The sequence below is a fragment of the Anomaloglossus baeobatrachus genome, chromosome 11, assembly GCF_048569485.1.
Source record: "Anomaloglossus baeobatrachus isolate aAnoBae1 chromosome 11, aAnoBae1.hap1, whole genome shotgun sequence".
Lineage (NCBI taxonomy): Eukaryota > Metazoa > Chordata > Amphibia > Anura > Aromobatidae > Anomaloglossus > Anomaloglossus baeobatrachus.
The window spans coordinates 178,645,904-178,665,115 of record NC_134363.1 but is presented as its reverse complement, the minus strand read 5'-3'; the positions used below and the strand labels follow the sequence as shown (position 1 = coordinate 178,665,115).

At 43.6% G+C, this 19,212-nt stretch overlaps 1 protein-coding gene across 1 annotated transcript; it reads right to left on the bottom strand.

The window, feature by feature from the left end:
* Positions 1 to 5,771: 5,771 nt before the first annotated feature.
* Positions 5,772 to 18,363, bottom strand: LOC142257108 (nicotinamide N-methyltransferase-like). Its single transcript, XM_075329191.1, has 3 exons — positions 18,198 to 18,363; positions 15,949 to 16,156; positions 5,772 to 6,195 (listed from the first exon to the last, which is right to left on the bottom strand). Exons 1-3 carry the CDS (start codon positions 18,346 to 18,348, stop codon positions 5,772 to 5,774), a joined length of 783 nt encoding a protein of 260 aa, XP_075185306.1. The 5' UTR covers positions 18,349 to 18,363.
* Between the last annotated feature and the right edge of the window lie 849 nt (positions 18,364 to 19,212).

The following is a 19,212-nucleotide window of genomic DNA, read 5'->3' as shown; positions in this document are numbered from 1 at the left end:
CGTTATAAAAACGACCTATGTGCAATCTCGTCAGATCTGGCGTGTCACATCGCTAACGAGATCGCTAGCAATGTCGCAGCGTGTAAAGCACCCTTTAATCATTGCTGATAGCATTCATTAGCCAAGCACTGATGATTCAATTGCCTGCTGGTTACACAGTCAGATCCATCATATTTTCCTTCTCAATGTCACATTTCTCAACATGGTGAAGGGCTGGTTTCACTTTTTAATTTTATATATTTTTTATAATTATTTCAGTTACCAGATACAAGATAAAGATGATGCTGTATAAATGCAATTTTCTGCTACAAGGTGCAAATTTGGTGCTGAAATATCTGCACCAGATTTCAGCACCAAATTTGCACCTCCTGGTAGAAAAAAACATCTTTTTGCATCTTTGGGTCAAGAGATGTAAATTTGGTGATGAAATTTTACACCATATTCCTGCACCCAAATCTACACCTCCGGGCAAAAAAAAGTGTGACAAAACCGCATGATGAACTTTTTTTGTCAGGAGGTGTAGATTTGGTGCAGGAATATGGTGTAGAAATTTCAGCACCAAATCTGCATCTCTTGTCAAAGAGATGCAGGTCTATTAACCTGAGCTTATTGAGGTCAACTGAGGTCAGTTTATCTGCAATCATAGGTGGAAGACCATGGGAACCTCTAGTTGTGATCTCAAATATCCCAAGTAACGTCACTGCTCATTGCACAGCTCAGACATTCTCTGCCTGAAGCTCACAGTGGGCAGTCAAGTTCTATGGCTGCTTGCTGGGAGATTCAGATGTAGCAGAGTTGGAATTATCGTGGGATTATTTTGGGACCTCATGTGGATTATGTCTGAACTGGGTGTTTGGGGGTTAATAAATTGGTGAAAGAGGTTGTTTTTTGTATTTTATTTCAAATAGAGATTTTTTTGTGGTGTTTATGCTTATTTCTTTTCACTTACAGATTAGTAATAGGGGGTCTCATAGACACCTCCCATTACTAATCTAGAGCCCAGTGGCAGCTGTGAGCTGCCATTAACCACTTATTACTCCAATTGCCACCGCACCAGGGCAATCGGAAAGAGCTTGATAAAGTTCTGGGACTATCGCATCTAAGGGATGTGATAATCCTGGGCAGCTGCAGGCTGCTATTTTTAGGCTGGGTGGGCTGAATAAGCAAGGGTCTTCCAAGCCTGAAAATACCATCCCCTACGTGTCAGATTTTATCATGGCTGGATATCAAAATTGAGGGGGCCATTGTATGAGAAATGTTGGCAGTTTTACTTTTTTTATTGTGCCTTTGTTCTTTAATACGAAACCGAAGTTTTAGCTTACATTAGTATGTAATTGTACTTATAATAATAATAACTTTTATTTCTATAGCACCAACATATTCTGCAACGCTTTACAATTCAGAGGGGACATGTACAGACAATATGAGACAATGCAAAATAACAAAAGAAAGATAGAGGAGGAGTGAGAGCCCTGCTTGTAAGCTTACAGTCTATGGGGAGGCACAAAAGGTGAATGGGGGGGGGAGCTTGTCATATATGATCCAGCCATCGAGTTAATAAGGGATTCAAAACCAGCTGTGTGGACCCGTCATCGGCCAGAATTTATACAGGTACAGAGTGTAAAAAAGTACATGGAGATGAAGGAACCAGAAGATACAGGAGACAAGAATTGAAGGTAAATTTTATGAAGGGCAGAATGGGACTAGATTAGATCAGGGCAGTGAGGTGATAGGCTAGTCTAAAGAAATGCATTTTTAGAGCCCGCTTAAAAGTGTGGATGTTTGTAATTAATCGGATTGTTCTTGGTAGTGTGTTCCAGAGCATTGGTGCAGCTCGTGAGAAATCTTGAAAATGGGAGTGGGAGGTTCGAATTGTTGAGGATGTCAGTCTTAGGTCATTAGCATAGCGGAGGGCACGGGTGGGGTGATAGACAGAGATGAGGGAGGAGATGTAGGGTGGTGCGGAACCATGGAGAACTTTGTGAGTGAGAGTGATAAGTTTATGTTGGATTCTGTAGCGGATAGGCAACCAATGTAATGACTGGCAAAGAGCAGAGGAATCAGTGAAGCAGTTGGAGAGGGAAACGATCCTGGCTGTGGAATTCAGAATGGATTGGAGAGGGGAGAGTTTAGTAACAGGGAGACCAATTAGTAAAGAATTACAATAATCCAGGCGAGAATGAATGAGAGCAACAGTAAGAGTTTTTGCAGAGTCAACGGTAAGAAAAGGTCGAATTCTCAAGATGTTTTTGAGGTGGAGGTGACATAAGCGAGTGAACGAATGTGGGGAGTGAAGGAGAGATCGGAGTCAAATACAACCCCAAGACCGCGGGCGTGCAGCTGGGGCGTAGTGGTTGTAAACCAAATAAAACTTGATTTTTGAAAAAAAAATTGGGGGGGACAACACACTGTTTTTTAAAATTATTTATTTAAGTAATTTAAAAAAAGTCACAAGCAGTTCCTCTTATTATGGTACACAGCCATGATAAGTGCAGGGTTGGGGGCTGCAGCCTGTAGCCATATGCTTTATCTGTGCTGGGTATCATAATATTGGGGGACCCTGCTCCAATTTTTTTTTAATTAATTTATTTTTTCTCCACAATAGTGACCCGTAGACAGGGTCTGTGGTTGGTTGCAGTCAGACGCTGTCACACAGGCTGGGGGCATGTCTAACTGCAACCAATCACACATGCAGGGACTGCCAGTGGGAGGAGGAACCAGTGCATATTTATTAGCAATAATGAGTGGCCCCGGAAGAAGAATGAGCAACCTGGAAGCAATTACTGCTGCACCGGAGACTCGGTAAGTATGAAACACTTGCTTCATTCTTTTCTTTATTTTTCCTTTATTTTTTTTATTTCTCAAGTTGTCGGACCCGAATAATGAGGCAGAATTCCCTGAGAATTCTGTCCGGCACGCCCAGATCTGGACTTTTGCAGTCCAAGTCCACCCATCACTACTCTCTACTCATGTTAAAGAGGACCTAAGATCTGCTTATCGCCATGACTTTATATAACCCAGGTACCAAAAAGGACTTGGCCGGACGTGAAACACTCATGAGAATATCACTTTCTTAACTCTACAAGAAATAAAAAAGTAAAAACAATTACTAATAAAGTAGTAAAAAAAACCTCTCTAGAAGATTTTGTATGACTTCCCATGGGAAATTGTAAGAAATCTTCTCTAAAATCCATTTCTGATTTAACTGAGAAATAATGGTCTATGTAGAAATTGTCTCATATCAAAGCCATTAACAAGGTAAAGATTAAAGGTAGAGGAACCTACTGTCTAATCTTGTATCACAAATGGAGTAACTGCTTCTACACTTGTTCTCTTACTTTTATATAATCACCAGAAATCAACTTACTAAAGTGTTAATAAAAATGAATTATGAGGTCAAGAGATATCTTCATGAGTTAAGGCCGCTTTACACACAGCGATCTCGTTAGCGATCTCGTTAGCGATGTGACACGCCCAGATCGCTGTTACGATTTGCCGAGATCGCTCATAGGTCATTTATTAGTGGTCACACGTAACGATCTCACAAACAACGCTACATCGTTCAGCGATATATTGTTTGACCAAGGTGGTCGTGTGGATGTTGTTCATCGTTGGCAGGGTGTCAAACGTAGCAATATGTCTGCTGCGTTCCAAACGACGAACAATATTTTGAAACTGAACGACGTGTCAACGATCAACGATTTTCACCCTATTTGCAATCGTTTGGAGTCGCACGTAGGTGTCACACGCAACGACGTCGCTAACGATGACGGAAGTGCGTCACGAAAACCGTGACCCTGATGACATATCGTCAGATAAATCGTAGCATGTAAAGCAGCCTTTAGTAATGCTATTATAAATTTAAAGCACTACTCCAGTGTTTTTTGTTTTTTTTTTACCATTTCAGTAGTGTTTAAATCTAAATACCTTTTACCCAAACTTTGGCGTCTTTAGCTTTATTGGCGTCACTCTGGTTCCATTGCGCCATCTTGTGACCATAACTTATGACTGGTTGGAAGTCAGAAATTACATCACAAGTTCTCTATACAAGACTATGAGAACCAGAAAGAATCAGAACAAGGCTATCGTAGACTTATATGGAGTTGTGATCTCCGGCATGCTCTATGAATCCCTGGAGCTCCCGGCAGGTCAGAAACTCAAGAGCCTGACTAGAGTGGTGGCGATAGAAGATGAAAACATCGGAGGGTGAGTATAACAGTAAAGACTGGGGGCTTATAATAGAAGCATCACTACAGCTGTGAAATAAAAAAGAAAACGCATACTTATCCTCACATAAGCAGCTTTTATTATACCAGTAACAAGAAGAAAACTAATCCTTGGAAGCATCAACAAAGATTTTCAAAGACGTGACTTTGAATAGTGAACATTTAAGCTGGGTTCATAGTAAGCGACAGCGACAACGACGTCGCTGTTACGTCACCATTTTCGGTGACGTAACAGCGACCTTGTAAGTCGCTGTTATGATCGCTGCTTAGCTGTCAAACACAGCAGAAGCAGCGATCATAACGTCGCTGTGCTACATGTGCAGAGAGCAGGGAGCCGCGCTTAGCGCTGGCTCCTTGCTCTCCTAGGTACAGTACACATCGGGTTAATTAACCCGATGTGTGCTGCAGCTACATGTCACAGTGCAGAGAGCAGGGAGCCGCGCACACTGCTTAGCGCTGGCTCCTTGCTCTCCTTGCTACAGTATACATCGGGTTAATTACCCGATGCGTACTGCAGCCACATGTGCACAGAGCAGGAGTCGGCACTGGCAGCAAGAGCGGAGGCTGGTAACGAAGGTAAATATCGGGTAACCAGGGAAAGGTCTTCCCTTGGTTACCCGATGTTTACGCTGGTTACAGCTTACCGCAGCTGCCAGTGCCGGCTCCTGCTCGCTTCATTTCGTCGCTCTCTCGCTGTCACACACAGCGATGTGTGTGTCACAGCGGGAGAGTGACGACCAAAAAATGAAGCTGGACATTCAGCAACGAGCGGCGACCTCACAGCAGGGGCCAGGTCGTTGCTGGATGTCACACACAGCGACAGCGACGGGACGTCGCTGCAACGTCACAGAAAATGGTGACGTAGCAGCGACGTCGTTGTCGTTGTCGCTGTGTGTGACACCAGTTTTACTTTAGTGTAGTACAAGTTAAATAATTTGCATAATTAGTTTGATTTGCATAATTTGAAGATTTTATAACTTGAACACTAAAAAATAGAGAAAATCACTTTACAGTAGAGTCTATGTATGCAAATTAATGAGATCTGCCATTATATAAATACATTTGATAGCAAAATAAGAATTTTAAAGGTTTGGAGATTTTTTCAAAAGTTTCACACTTAAATTTAACTTGATTCTACTTAGGCCAATTTCAACCTGCGTTCTGAGCTACATTCAGTGGTCCCGTTGGAGCTTCCATCTGAATCCCCTGCAAAATGGGTTTCGAATGCATATGCTGACAGGGCCATTGACTATGATGGTGCAGACGGAGTCACTGTGTGCTCTGTCATGCACCATTTTTCGGCGTATATGCTTTTTGGAGCCAGACACCCAGATGTAGTAGACTGTGTCTGGGTATCCGCCTCCAGAAAGCATATACGCCGAAAAATGATGTACGACAGAGCACATGTTGGCTCCGTCTGCACCATTACAGTCAATGGCTCCGTCAGCACATGCGTTCGAAAACCATTCTGTGGGGGATTCAGATGGAAGCCCTGACAGAACCACTAAACGTAGGTCAAAACGTAATGTGAAAGCAGTCTTAGTGCTACTTAGCTTTGTGAGCCTCAATGAATATAATGCTCTTAAAGTCCATAAGGTCACTTTCAACTGTTCTCTTCCTAACCTTACAATAGTCAATTATTAATCCTTCTCCAACTAGAGTGTTCCTGACAAAATCTTCATCATATCTAAAAAGATGGAACTTGTCTTTTGTGATTGTGTAATATGTGGCATCTAATGCTCCAATTAGTATCAGGTGTCCTTCAGGTTTCAGCAACCCTAAGAACTTCCTGAGATATCTGATGTAATCATCCTGATCTTTGCTGATAGAGTCTAGGAGCCAAGCACTGATGATACAATCTACTGGTGGTAAGACAATCGGATCCATCATATTCTCTTTCTCGAGGTCACATTTCACAACATGTCGCATCGCAACTCTCATTTTTTCTTCTTTCTCTTTTAATTGGTCACTGAAACAGAAAAGAAAAGCAAAAAAGATGATTGTTCCAGTCATCATCAATAGATTTCAGAAATAGAAACCTGAAAGCTTCATCATGTTTTGTCTTCCAGTACTGGTAGAAAGACTTGATTCAACCAAGGCTTTGGGCTAAGATACCCCATAGATGAGAAAATTGATCTCAGAGGACAGTAGTGTCATGCTGTACAAAGGACTGGTAAGAAGTAGTACAATGTATTCCCCACTAGGTGGCAGCAGTGAGTAGTGAAGGAGAGTCAACCTAACACTATAACAGAAAGAAAGGTGAAGTACAGCAGAGTAACTTCAGCAAGCAGTTCACAGGCGAACCACCAGGGGGCAATAAAGTAGTCAAGCAGCCAGGGTCTAGCCAGGAAAGTCAAGTCATTGCTAAGGAAGGATCAAAATCAGGTCAGCAAACAGAACTGAAGTTGGAAGACGGGAGATCAGGTATGCAGAGGGAAACACAAAAGGAACAGGGAACAGAAGACAAGACTGGAGGGTGAGGAGACACAAGCACGGGAAAGAGGATGAACCAGGATGGGTAAACAACTGACAGGAGTGGGAAGTCAGGGACTGAGACAGACGGACAAACGGGGGAGGGTACAGGTCAGGGCACGGTAACAAGGAGTCAGATCAAACAGGAAATCTCACCAGAGCCAGTCACAGGCTGCAGAGCAAAACTATAACTAGCACTGGAATGCAGGTGCCGCGACCAGGTATATTGTCTCCTGAAACCAGAACGAGGCTGATGGGAGTTAACCCCTGACATGACGATCCTGGGTCTAGGAAACTGTAGTGGGGAATACCGGTCCTGGATCATGACAAGTAGATTATTTTTGGGGGGCTGTTTAACCCTAGAATGCGCAACCATAGAAATCTACCACAGAAAACAAGTATCCTAGCAGGCCTGTGAGGCTCCAGGTATGCGTTCTAGGGTTAAATTTGATATGAAATAGTGTAGCAGAATATATTTCATCTTGGATCTACGTAACCCTTTGCCAAATAGGGGATTTCACTTTTTTCCTTCTCTTCGGCAAAGAGCCATAACTTTATTTAATGATCCATCAATATATAGTCATGTGATGGCTTGTTTTCTTGTGGAGTGAGTTGTATTTTTTATTGAAAACCAGGAAAAAGAGTTCCAAGTGCAGCTAGATTGCTTGGGGGTATCTATTTTCAAGCCGATCATTAAGCTGTAAAAAAAAATGTGGCAGCGTCATTCTACAGTGCGACAGTGCAATTATCACAATACCGCATTCGCGTATTTTTTATTTTATTTAATGGGGAAAAAAACTGAAATTTTTGTTTGTGTGACCATTTTCTGAACTCTGTCATGGTTTCCTTTTTTAGTTTAGAGTTTTGTGGCAGCTTGTTTTTTGTGTGTCAAAGAGAGCTTTTTAGTTGCTACCATTTTATGGTAGATACTTGTATTTTTCAACCGCTTAATTGCATATTATGTTGGGTCACAGCAACCAGAAAATTGCTGTGCTGCATTTCAATTTCTTTTCTTTTTATGGCGTTTACGGATCAGATTAATTCATTTTATATTTTGATCACACGTTTATAGACATGGAGAGAACACATTTTTGTATTATCATTTATTTTATTTCTAATTTTATATTCTTAAATGGGGAAAATCACTGATCTGACTTTTATTTATTTATTTTTAACTTTTTTTTTTTAATTTTTACTTTATTTGTTTGTCCACTCTGAGAACCTGAACTTGTGATCAACTGACTGCATTTATTATAGAAATCAATACCACAGTATTGGTGCCTTTATAAAAAAAAAAAAATCACAGTCTCCAATAAAATCCAGCTGCAGGCTGGGCTTCAAAGGAACACTGTCATGACAGGCACAAAGCTCTTTAGGCAACCCTCACTTATCATGGCAACCCATTAGCATCCCATGATTATGCACTCGGGTACTCGAATCATCAAGATCCACTGCTGGCAGCAGCCTTTTTGCAATTACTGAACAATGATGATGGTAGTGCATTTAGGCTACACAAGTTGCTCACAATAGCATGAGCAACATGAGGCCTAGAATTTTGTTTAAAAATGGCGGCTGTGACACTTTGAAGAAATGACCATTCCATTAGTTCCACAGTTGATCCATTCTATACTGCAAGTAAGATTGGACATCACATACAGTGTTTAGACAAACCATTGGAAGGTATTTGCTGATTTTTGGCTATAAGACACATGGCAAAAACACATTGCAAATGTCATGAAGAGCTGCTTATGAGGGAACAACACTCAAATTCTAAGGTGGTGGGTGTCATCATAATGTACAGTAGCCAGACCCCTCTAGCCTTCATTCTACGGTGGTGGGTGTCATCATAATGTACAGTAATCAGACCCTGCTAGTCTCCATTCTACAGTGGTGGGTGTCATAGTGTACAGCAGCCAGACGCCTCTAGCCTTCATTCTATGGTGGTAGATGTCATAATGTACAGTAGCCAGAACCTTTTAATCTTCAGTATACAGTGGTAGGTGTCATAATGTACAGTAGCCAGACCCCTCTAGTCTTCATTCTACATTGGTGGGTGTCATAGTGTACAATAGCCAGACTCTTCTAGTCTTCATTCTACAGTGGTGGGTGTCATAATGTACGGTAGCCAGATCCCTCTAGTAGCATGCAACAGTCGTAGGTGTCATAATGAACAGTAGCCAGACTCTGCTAGTCTTCATTCCATGGTGGTGTGTGTCATAATAATGTACAGTAGCAAGACCCCTCTAGTCGTTATTCAACGGTGGTCGGTGTCATAATGTACAGTAGCCAGACTCCTCTAGTCTTCATTCTATGGTGGTGGGTGTCATAATTAGAGATGAGCCATTCCCCTAGAGTTTGAGTTCAGTTCGGTTCGTCGAACGGTGCCCCGTTCGACTAGCCGTTTGACGAACCGTTCGACGAACCTCTCGAACCCCATTGAAAACAATGGGAGGCAATCACTAACACCTAAAAACACCTTGAAAACACCCTCAAAGTTGTCCAAAAGGTGCCAAACAACTCCAAAGACAACACAAGCACATGGGAAAGTGACAAGGACAAATACTCATGCAAAATCTAAAAAGCTGGATGAGGAAAAAGAGGAGGAGACACAAATATAGGCATGGCACACCCTTCTAAAATCATGTAAAACACAGCAAGGGGACTCCAAGCAGACTCTCCCTTTTTTTCCAAGTGCCCTAGTTGCAAACAGGATGTTTTGATTTGCATCAAGCACATTCCAAAATACGCCAGCCTTAGCTGTTGCCCGGATGACACTGGAGAAGGTCTAGCAAAGTCTTTGCTGCTTCCAGATCAGTTCATCTTGGCTCCTTTTTAAAAACACATCAAGGGTTACTCCAAGTGGAGTCTTCCTTTTTTCCAAAAATTGGGCCACACAGACACACCTTTAGTGGCAGCACTTGAGCCCCAGTTGCAAACTGTATGTGTTGATTAGCATCAAGCACATTCCAAAATACTCCAGCCTTAACTGTCCCCAGGATGACACCGGGGTAGGTAGCAAAGTCTATGCTGAACCATGACTTGTTTATCTTGGCTCATTTTTAAAAACACAGCAAGGGTTACTCCAAGCGGAGTCTCCCTTTTTTTTTTCCAAAAATTGGGCCACACAGACACCCCTTTAGTGGCAGCACTTGTGCCCCAGTTGCAAACTGTATGTGTTGATTAGCATCAAGCACATTCCAAAATACGTCAGCCTTAACTGTCCCCAGGATGACACCGGGATAGGTAGAAAAGTCTTTGCTGAACCATGACTTGTTCATCTTGGCTCATTTTTAAAAACACAGCAAGGGTTAGTCCAAGCGGAGTCTCCCTTTTTTTTCCAAAAATTGGGCCACACAGACACCCCTTTAGTGGCAGCACTTGTGCCCCAGTTGCAAACTGTATGTGTTGATTAGCATCAAGCACATTCCAAAATACGCCAGCCTTAACTGTCCCCAGGATGACACCGGGGTAGGTAGCAAAGTCTTTGCTGAACCACGACTTGAACATCTTGGCTCATTTTTAAAAACACCGCAAGGGGACTCCAAGCAGAGTCTCCCTTTTTTCCAAAAATTGGGCAACACAGACATCACTTCAGTGGCAGCACTTGTGCCCTAGTTGCAAACAGGATGTTTTGATTTGCATCAAGCACATACAAAAATACGCCAGCATTAGCTGTCCCCAGGATGACACCGGGGTAGGAAGCAAAATCTTTGCTGATCCCAGATCTGTTCATCTTGGATCATTTTTAAAAACACAGCAAGGTTTACCCCAAGCAGAGTCACCCTTTTTCCAAAAATTGGGCCCCACAGACACCACTTCAGTGGCAGCACTTGTGCCCTAGTTGCAAACTTGACAGGTACATTTGCATCAAGCACATTCCAAATCCACAAACATTTCCTTTCCCCAGGATGACACAGGGGTAGTAAATTCCTTGTGGATTCATGACTTGTTCATTTTGATGAACGTCAGTCTGTCCACATTGTCACTGGACAGATGCGTGCACTTATCTGTCAGCACACACCCAGCAACACTGAAGACACGTTCAGAGACAACGCTGGCAGCTGGACACGACAATATCTCCAAGGCGTAAGTTGCGAGCTCAGGCCATTTTTCAAGATTTGAAGCCCAAAATGAGCAAGGCTCCAGTTGCAAAGTCATGGTATCGATGTTCATTTGGAGATACTCCTGTATCATCCTCTGCAGCCGTTGACTATGTGTCAGACTTGTTGTCTCTGGTGGCCTTGCAAAGGATGGTCTAAAAAAATTATGAAACGATTCAATAAAATTGCTATTACCAGCACCAGATACAGTGCTACTGGTACGGGTAGACTGTTGATGACGAGACAATCCCATGTTTGTCACGTTACAACTGGAAGATTCACTCCGTGCACCACTGGGGTTTGGTGGAAAAGCCGAGCTAAGATTGAGTAACAGCGTCTGCTGATACTCCTGCATACGTGCGTCCCTTTCTATGGCTGGAATTATTTCACAAAATTTGGACCGGGGATCTAATAGTGTGGCAACCCAGTAGTCATTATCACTTCTAATTTTGACAATCCGAGGGTCATGTTGTAGGTAGTGCAGCAAGAAGACGCTCATGTGTCTTGCGCATCCATGCAGACCAAGTCCTTGCTGTGTTTGTGGCATAGAGGTGCTAACCATTCTTTCTTCCTCTGACATCTCCCCCCAACCTCTTTCAACTGAAATTTGACCAAGGTCTCCCTCATCTGCTGAGTCTTCCATGTCCATGGACAGTTCGTCCTCAATTTCTTCATGTTCTCCTGCACCTTCCTCAACATTTTGCCTGCTACCATGTGCCCTTGTTAATCCCTCTCCCTCACCGTCCCATGCCTGCCGCCTTGGTGATGATGAACGTCTGGATCTTGGTGATGTTGTTATCCCTTGCGCATATGAATCCTCATGTACTTCCTCTCCTTCCTGTTTTACCACCCCCTGACTCCGAATAGTGTTTAGCGTGTGCTCCAGCATGTAAATGACTGGAATTGTCATGCTGATAATGGCATTGTCAGCGCTAAACAATATTCGTCGCCATGTCGAAACTGTGCAGAAGGGTGCATAGGTCCTTGATTTGAGACCACTCCATCAGGGTGATCTGCCCCACCTCTGCATCTCGTTGGCCCAGGCTATATACGTCATGACGTATTGCACCAGGGCTCGGCGGTGCTGCCACAGTCGCTGTAACATGTGGAGAGTCGAATTCCAGCGTGTTGGCACATCGCATTTCAGGCAATGAACCGGCAAGCCGAAAGACTTCTGGAGCGATGCAAGTCGCTCAGCTGCGGCGGTTGAACGGCGGAACTGAGCAGACAGTTTTTGTGCCCTGTGCAGAAGGCCATCTAGGCCGGGATAGTGTGTTAAAAATTGCTGGACAACAAGGTTCAACACGTGAGCCATACAAGGCACGTCTCCAAGGCGAAGGGCCGCACCCAAGTTTGCAGCATTGTCGCACACGGCCTTACCTGGCTGCAGGTTGAGTGGAGACAACCATTTATGAAACTCGGACAGCAGAGCTGCCCACAAATCAGTGGCTGTGTGACTCTTATTTCCAAGACATTTCAAGCTAAAGACCGCCTGATGCCATTGCGCTCTGCTGCCAGCACAGTAATAAGGTATGCGTGATTCCTTGTGCGCAGTTACAACGCTGGTGGCCTGACCAGGCAGGCTTGGGGCGGAGGTGGAGGACTCAGACGAGGTTGAGGAGGCAGAAGCATTGGAGGAACTTATACATACAGAGGATTGAAGCACAAGTCATGGGGACGGCAAGACTTGTTCAGCAGACCCTTCTCCATCTATCACCATAGTTACCCAGTGCCCAGTCAGTGACATGTAACACCCCTGTTCATGCTTACTGGTCCAAGTATCTGTGGTGAAATGCACCCGTTGACACACACAGAGTTTCTCAAGGAAGTGGTGATGTTGTGTGCGACATGCTGGTGTAGCGCAGGCACACCTTTCTTGGAGAACTAGTGGCGACTGGGCATCTGGTACTGGGGCACAGCGACAGACATAAGGTCTCTAAAATCCTGTGTGTCCACCAGGCGGAAAGGCAGCATTTCGGTAGCCAAGAGCTTACAGAGGAATAAAGTCAACCTCTTAGCTTTGTCATGGGTCGGAGGAAATGGCCTTTTATTTGTCCGCATCTGAGGGACAGAGATCTGGCTGCTGTGTGTAGACGGTGGTGAGTAGGGTGTCCCTGGAAAAATGCAGGTTTTTGAGGAAAGTGCAGGCATAGACAGGATGTTGCCTTCATCCAACGTTGGTACTATCGATGTCTGAGAGAGCTGTACACATGCACTTGTTTCCCCTTGCAAACCAACTGAAGACCTAACAAGCAAACTGCCTGTTGCGGTTACGATGGTGGAAGGTGTGCGTGGAAAACCAGGTGTGACAGCTGTCCCCACAGTAATAGAAAATGAAGAGCACGTGGATGCACTTGAAGGGGCAGGCGGTGGTTGGCCCGCTACGCTAGGCCGCTTTGCAGCACAGTGAGCTTCCCACTGGGAATTATGCTTGGTATTCATGTGACGATTCATGGAAGAAGTTGTCAAACTGGTGAGCTTTTTTCCTCCACTTATAGATTCCCGACAAATTTTACAGATCACATGATTTGGGCGATACTTTGCAAGGTCAAAAAAGGACCAGGCTAGGCAAGGCTTAGAGGACATGCGACCTGCAGAGCCACCCCGACTTGTGCTCAGAGGCAGAGTGGTGGCTGAGGATGCAGTTGTAGACGTGCTACCAGTACTTCGACTCTGTCCAGGAAGGCGCAAGGTAACTTCGTCGTCAGTTGCATCCTCCTCCACCGCCTGTTGACCTCCTCAAGTGCCTGACTGTGGGTTGACAGTAAGTTGGATCTAGGACTTCATCATCAAGCATTGTGTTTGCAATTCCCTCGCCCTCAGACCTAGCCTCTTCCTGCCCTGACCGAATATTTAAGTTGTCATCCCAATCTGGTATCTGGTCTCATCGTCATCAGTATGTTCCTCATTGTCTCCACCAACAGATGTTACAGTTTGGGAATGAGGGTCTACATTATGCTCAGAAAGTTGTTCATCAGGGCCTGAATCTGAGTCACAAAGTTTCTGGGCATCACTGCAGACCATTTCCTGGTCTGTACTCACTGTAGCTTGGGAGCAGACCTCTGATTCACAGGCTATAGTGTGACTGAACAGCTCTGCAGACTCAGCCATCTCTGGTATACCATACTGTGCAGGGTGGCTGGAGACTTCATAGCTGGGAGAAAGCAATTGTGATTGGGAGGGCAACTCAGAGGACTGGTTTTTTTTATGTGGTAGTTGAGGTGGAGGAGAGGGCACTTGTTTCAGCACTTGAGATCCATTCAAGCATGTTCTTTTTTTGTGCGTCATCTACCTTTCTTACAGTTGTTCGGGTTCGTAAAAAAGGAGCACATCAGATTGTCCAAGGAAAGTAGTAGACATCTTACTTTTGCTGGAAGATGGCTTTTCTTCAGCAGATGTTAATGTAGCTTTACCACCTTCCCCACGGACACAAACTTTTTTTCCTTTTCCAACACGCCTCTTCCCCTTTCCACCAGTATCTGTCCTTTTGCCACTTTTTTTGTTAGCGACAAGATTAGTCACTTAAAATGTGGCAGCAAAAATTGAGAGGTGGTGTAGATTTCAGTGGTGGTCTAACTTCATTGACAGCTGAAGAACCAACACTGACTATCCCTGACAATGCAACTATGGCCCTAAAACTGGCAGCACTGTTTGCTATAAAAATAGCGTAGTAAAATGTGCATGAGGGTTTAATGCAGAGGTGCTGGAAAATGCTTGGCACAGATGTGACACAAAATTAGTATAGCAGCCACTCTTTAGATGCCACTTATGTCCAGCACTGTTTGCTATAAAAATAGCGTAGCAAAATGTGCATGAGGGTTTAATGCAGAGGTGCTGGAAAATGCTTGGCACCGGTGGGACACAAAATTAGTATAGCAGCCACTGTTTGGATGCCACTTATGTCCATCACTGTTGCTATAAAAATAGCGTAGCAAAATGTGCATGAGGGTTTAATGCAGAGGTGCTGGAAAATGCTTGGCACCGGTGGGACACAAAATTAGTATAGCAGCCACTTTTTGGATGCCACTTATGTCCAGCACTGTTTGCTATAAAAATAGCGTGGCAAAAGTGGGCAGGTGGGTACAGTGGCTGGGTTCTCTGGGTCAGTGGACATGAAAGGAAGCCTTACTTTCTATCCCTTCTAATGGTGAAATGCAGCAAGGAATTCCCTGAGCTTAGGTACACAGACGCTAATATCTGAAGCTGTATACAGCATTTCCACGGACCTGACTGTCACCTATGGCTCTGAGCCCGAGAAAATGAGCCCTGAAAAGGACTGAAATAAACTTCTGTCCCTAATCTGTAGAGCGCTGTGTGTATAGCATACACAGCCTGAGTGGCGCCAGGAGCTGCGTGAGCGGTGACTGTCAGCTACACGCCGAAAGCAGATAATGGACAGCCTATGACACATGCCCTTGCTTGTCTGGCAAAAAAGACCACTTAGCTGTGTGTGTGTCCGGGATTGGCTGACATGCTGGCCTGCCCCACTGCACGCGCACTTAGGGAAAAAAAAAAAGCAGCACTAATCTAAACGCGCCACCCCGCACACTATACGCTGAAGTTAGATAATAGTGTGAATCACAGAGTGACTCACACTATTACAGTGAAAAGCCAGCTAGTAACGGGCTAGGCTTTTTGCTGATCGAACCGTTCTCGAACGTAACTCGAGCTATCGAGCATTTAGCGTAAAGCTCGCGTTCGCGTTCGATCTCAAGCCCCCCCAAAAATCATTCGAACATGAAATTGGCGAACCTCGAACATCGCTCAACTCTAGTCATAATGTACAGTAGCAAGCAAGACCCGTCTAGTTTTCATTCAATAGTGGTGGGTGTCATAATGTACAGTAGCCAGACCTCTCTAGTCTTCATTCTATGATGGTGGGTGTCAAAATGTACTGTAGCCAGACCCCTCAAGTATTCATTCTACGGTGGTGGGTGTCATAATGTACAGTAACCAGACCTCTGTAGTCTTCATTCTATGGTGGTGGGTGTCATGATCTACAGTAGTCAGACTTCTCTAGTCTTCATTCTAGGGACACTATTACTTCAGCATTACATTGATTTGGTAGTGGAACAGACATTTGTCCAAAGTGCCCTTAGGAGCCATTTTTCAACACGACTACACTATTTCCATTTGGACATATACTTCACCTTTCTCCTTCTATATCTGAATGAAGTTGTGCAGCATGGCCCCAATGAAATGCTCCTGTACGTTCATCCACCCATCTCTTCAGCTCCATGATACATCTTTCTCTGATCTTCAGCACTATGACATCTTTGAAAAACTCACAGGCTGCGTATAAATGATGAACCATGGAACCAACACTGAGGTCCATCAAAATGTCTCCTTTAATATGACCTGCAGAAAAAAAATGCAGGGATATTGAAAACCTGACACGTTAAATCTTCATATATATTGTAAACAAAAGTGACTTATGTCCATTTCATTTCCCAAAAAATATTATAACATAAGTTACCTAATTCAGAAGGAAATTATGATAAATAGAGAACAACATCTTGTCTATATTGGAGAGTAAATACAAGACTGGTGGTCAGGGATCAGGGGTCAGGTGGTCAGGGATCAGGGGTTAGGTGGTCAGGGATCAGGGGTCAGGTGGTCAGGGATCAGGGGTCAGGTGGTCAGGGATCAGGGGTCAGGTGGTCAGGGATCACTGGTAAGTCATTTGGGGTGAAACAAATTACACAGCTATAATAAATCTTCATTGTTACAATTACATGTGCTACAGTACTACCTTTCATACAAAACTTATTTAATCCACAAGAGAATACAATCACATTAGACGTAAATTGAGTGAAAAATGTCTGCGTAATTTAAGTGCGGATTTGACACAAATTAGCCAAATATTTCACCATGTTTTTCATGTTTGGAAAAGTGGGAAGATTTAAAATTTGTTTTGTTTTATATTTTTTGGTATGTTTTTTGCATTTAAAAACATTATGGCTGCCTTTGATAAATGTACCCGGATGGCAGCAACAGGGATCTTTTGCAAGCTGCGATCATATTTTGAGAAATGTTTAAAAATGTGACTGATATGTTCAATGGAATAGTAAATTGTAGCTCTTGTTTCTAAAAAAAAATAACAGAAATTGGAAATTAGAGCAGAACAAACTGATTAACTAAAGATTGCCAGATAAAATCAGATTTAAAAGTGATTACCTCATAATTGTCATTTTGGATGGTATTTTCACGATAACTTTGGGATAGAGGGGAACGGGGCTCCTAAGCTGTACCTCAAGCTACGCAACCCTATGCTATCCCTAATCTCTGGGATACTCCTAATGGTGGAGATGCCTGAGTCTCCTTTCTGGCCCTGCTCCTGACCAGTCCTGATCTCATTCCCCCTCCCCCTAGAAAGGGACGGGACCAAAGTGTGTAGATATGTGACAGATATAGACAGAGAAGGAATAACCAAAACTCTGTCATACAGCACACACACATAAAGGTAAAGACAATAAGAGATTCAAGGGGAAAAACAAAATGAAGGAAGTAATAAACAACAGGAGTAAACTCCACAACCAAAACAAGCAATAAACAAAACTTAAGCACAACTTTCATCAGAGAGTCTGGGCCACCACACCTCACAGACAACATACAACAAACTATAGCTGGCATGGGTAGGAGAATTCCACCAGCATAAATATGAGGGAGCAGATGTGATAGGTCTCCCCCTAACATGTGATTAAAGGAGCAAGCAGACTAGCAGAGTTTAAGGCCTTGTGGGCACGCTGCATTTTTTACCGCGTTTTTGCGTGTTTTTTCGGTGCAGTTTTGGTCCCAAAACTGCATGTATTTCCTTCCCCAGCAAAGTCAATGAGATTTCATTTTTGCTGTGCGGATGTTGCAGGCTTTTTTTTTTGGCTGCGCCTTTGTGGTGACCACAAAGATAGAGCATGTCAATTTTTTCTGCGTTTTTACCAGCGTTTTTGAGCCCCTCCAGTCAATAGATTTGACTTACAAAATGCACTCGGCAAAAACTCTGTAAAAAACACAGAAAAACGTAGCAAAAAATGCATACAGAGAGAGGGGTTTTTTTTTTAACCAAAAACCTGCATCTTTGTGGTCACCACAAAGATTCAGTGCGTCCATAGCCTAACTCTTGCTAGCCAGCCTATGAATCAGCACACAGCAGGTTGACGCCTGAGTTTGCCTGTCTTGACCCAGACACCAAAGAAACCATCGGGCGGACTGACAAAATCTAAAATCTGAAAAATGCCCAATACCGCCATGACAGTGAGCAAAGTTTTGTGCAAAATCCCATGTGACAGCTATTGAGTTATGAAAAATGGAATTTAATTATGATATTATTTTGGCGATAAATGAAAAAAAAATATTTCAGAACAAAAGTATGAAAAAAACAAACAAATATAGATAGACTTACCATCTGAAAACGTTTTTTTAAGATTTTCAATAGGAAATACCAAGAAATCCTCTCCAAAAACCATTTTAGGATTATCTGATAAGTAATGCTCCAGATGTTGCCTGGAATCAAAGTCATTTTCATGATAAATCTTATAGGTTCTGGAATCCATCGTTAAATCTTATATCACAGACGAAGTGATGGCTTCTACAACGGTGTTCAGGGTCTTTATATAATCACAAAGACAAGAAATAATTTACAAAGAGGATTAGTATGATCATATTCTAAGTATCTAAATACATGTGACTGTCTTGGAATTATGGATTAACATAAATTCACCTTAAACAATATTTATTTGCTAAAGGGACAATAGGAAAAATAATCCGCACATAATTGTCTCTTTCTCAAACCATAAGGGATTTTCAGAAAAAGTATTTACTCTATTGTCGCACCCCAGGGTTGTGGGGGGCTCGGTCCCGGGTGATGTATTGCTGGGATATGTTACTGGGTGGCCGTTGCCCGGTTCCATGACCCTGGGGGTTGCTTGAAGGGGGTTATTTACAGGGACTTGATAATAAAGTTTTGTCGTGACGCCACTTGCGGGTTGCGACTATTTAGATAGAGCTGTCACTGCACAGTTCTCACTACTAGGGCTGATGTTAATGGCAGTCTGGATGTTGGGCCCTCCACAAGTAGGGCCAGACCCCAGGGGATAGATGATGTTGTTGGGCACGGAAAGAAGGTTGGCCACACAAGGGATTGCAGTGTAACTGGTTTCTTTACTCACAGCGTTATTATGGCTGGCAACCGGATGAAGACTGGTCCTCACCACTGGTCCCCTTAGTTTCAGTGCCGGTGTGGTGACCTGGTGGCTGTCTTCCCCTACACTTGTCTCTGGTTGGTGGGTCCCTGTGGCTTGGAGCATCTGGGGTCCCCTCCTGGTTGTCTTTCAGTCTTAGTCCGTATGACAAATAGCTTGAAGCCTGTGGGGTTGATTTCTCTGGTTCTATTCCCCTAGTTCTCCCGTTGCTACTGT

Bases quoted from the DNA above. Each gene is read 5' to 3' on its own strand.
- LOC142257108 (XM_075329191.1), bottom strand. From the start codon at position 18,348: ATGGATTCCAGAACCTATAAGATTTATCATGAAAATGACTTTGATTCC. The intron at 16,157-18,197 runs GTAAGTCTATCT...TTTTTTCTGCAG, and splicing joins TAAAAAAACGTTTTCAGATG to GTCATATTAAAGGAGACATT. The intron at 6,196-15,948 runs GTGAAGTATATG...TTTCTGTTTCAG, and splicing joins TCAGATATAGAAGGAGAAAG to TGACCAATTAAAAGAGAAAG.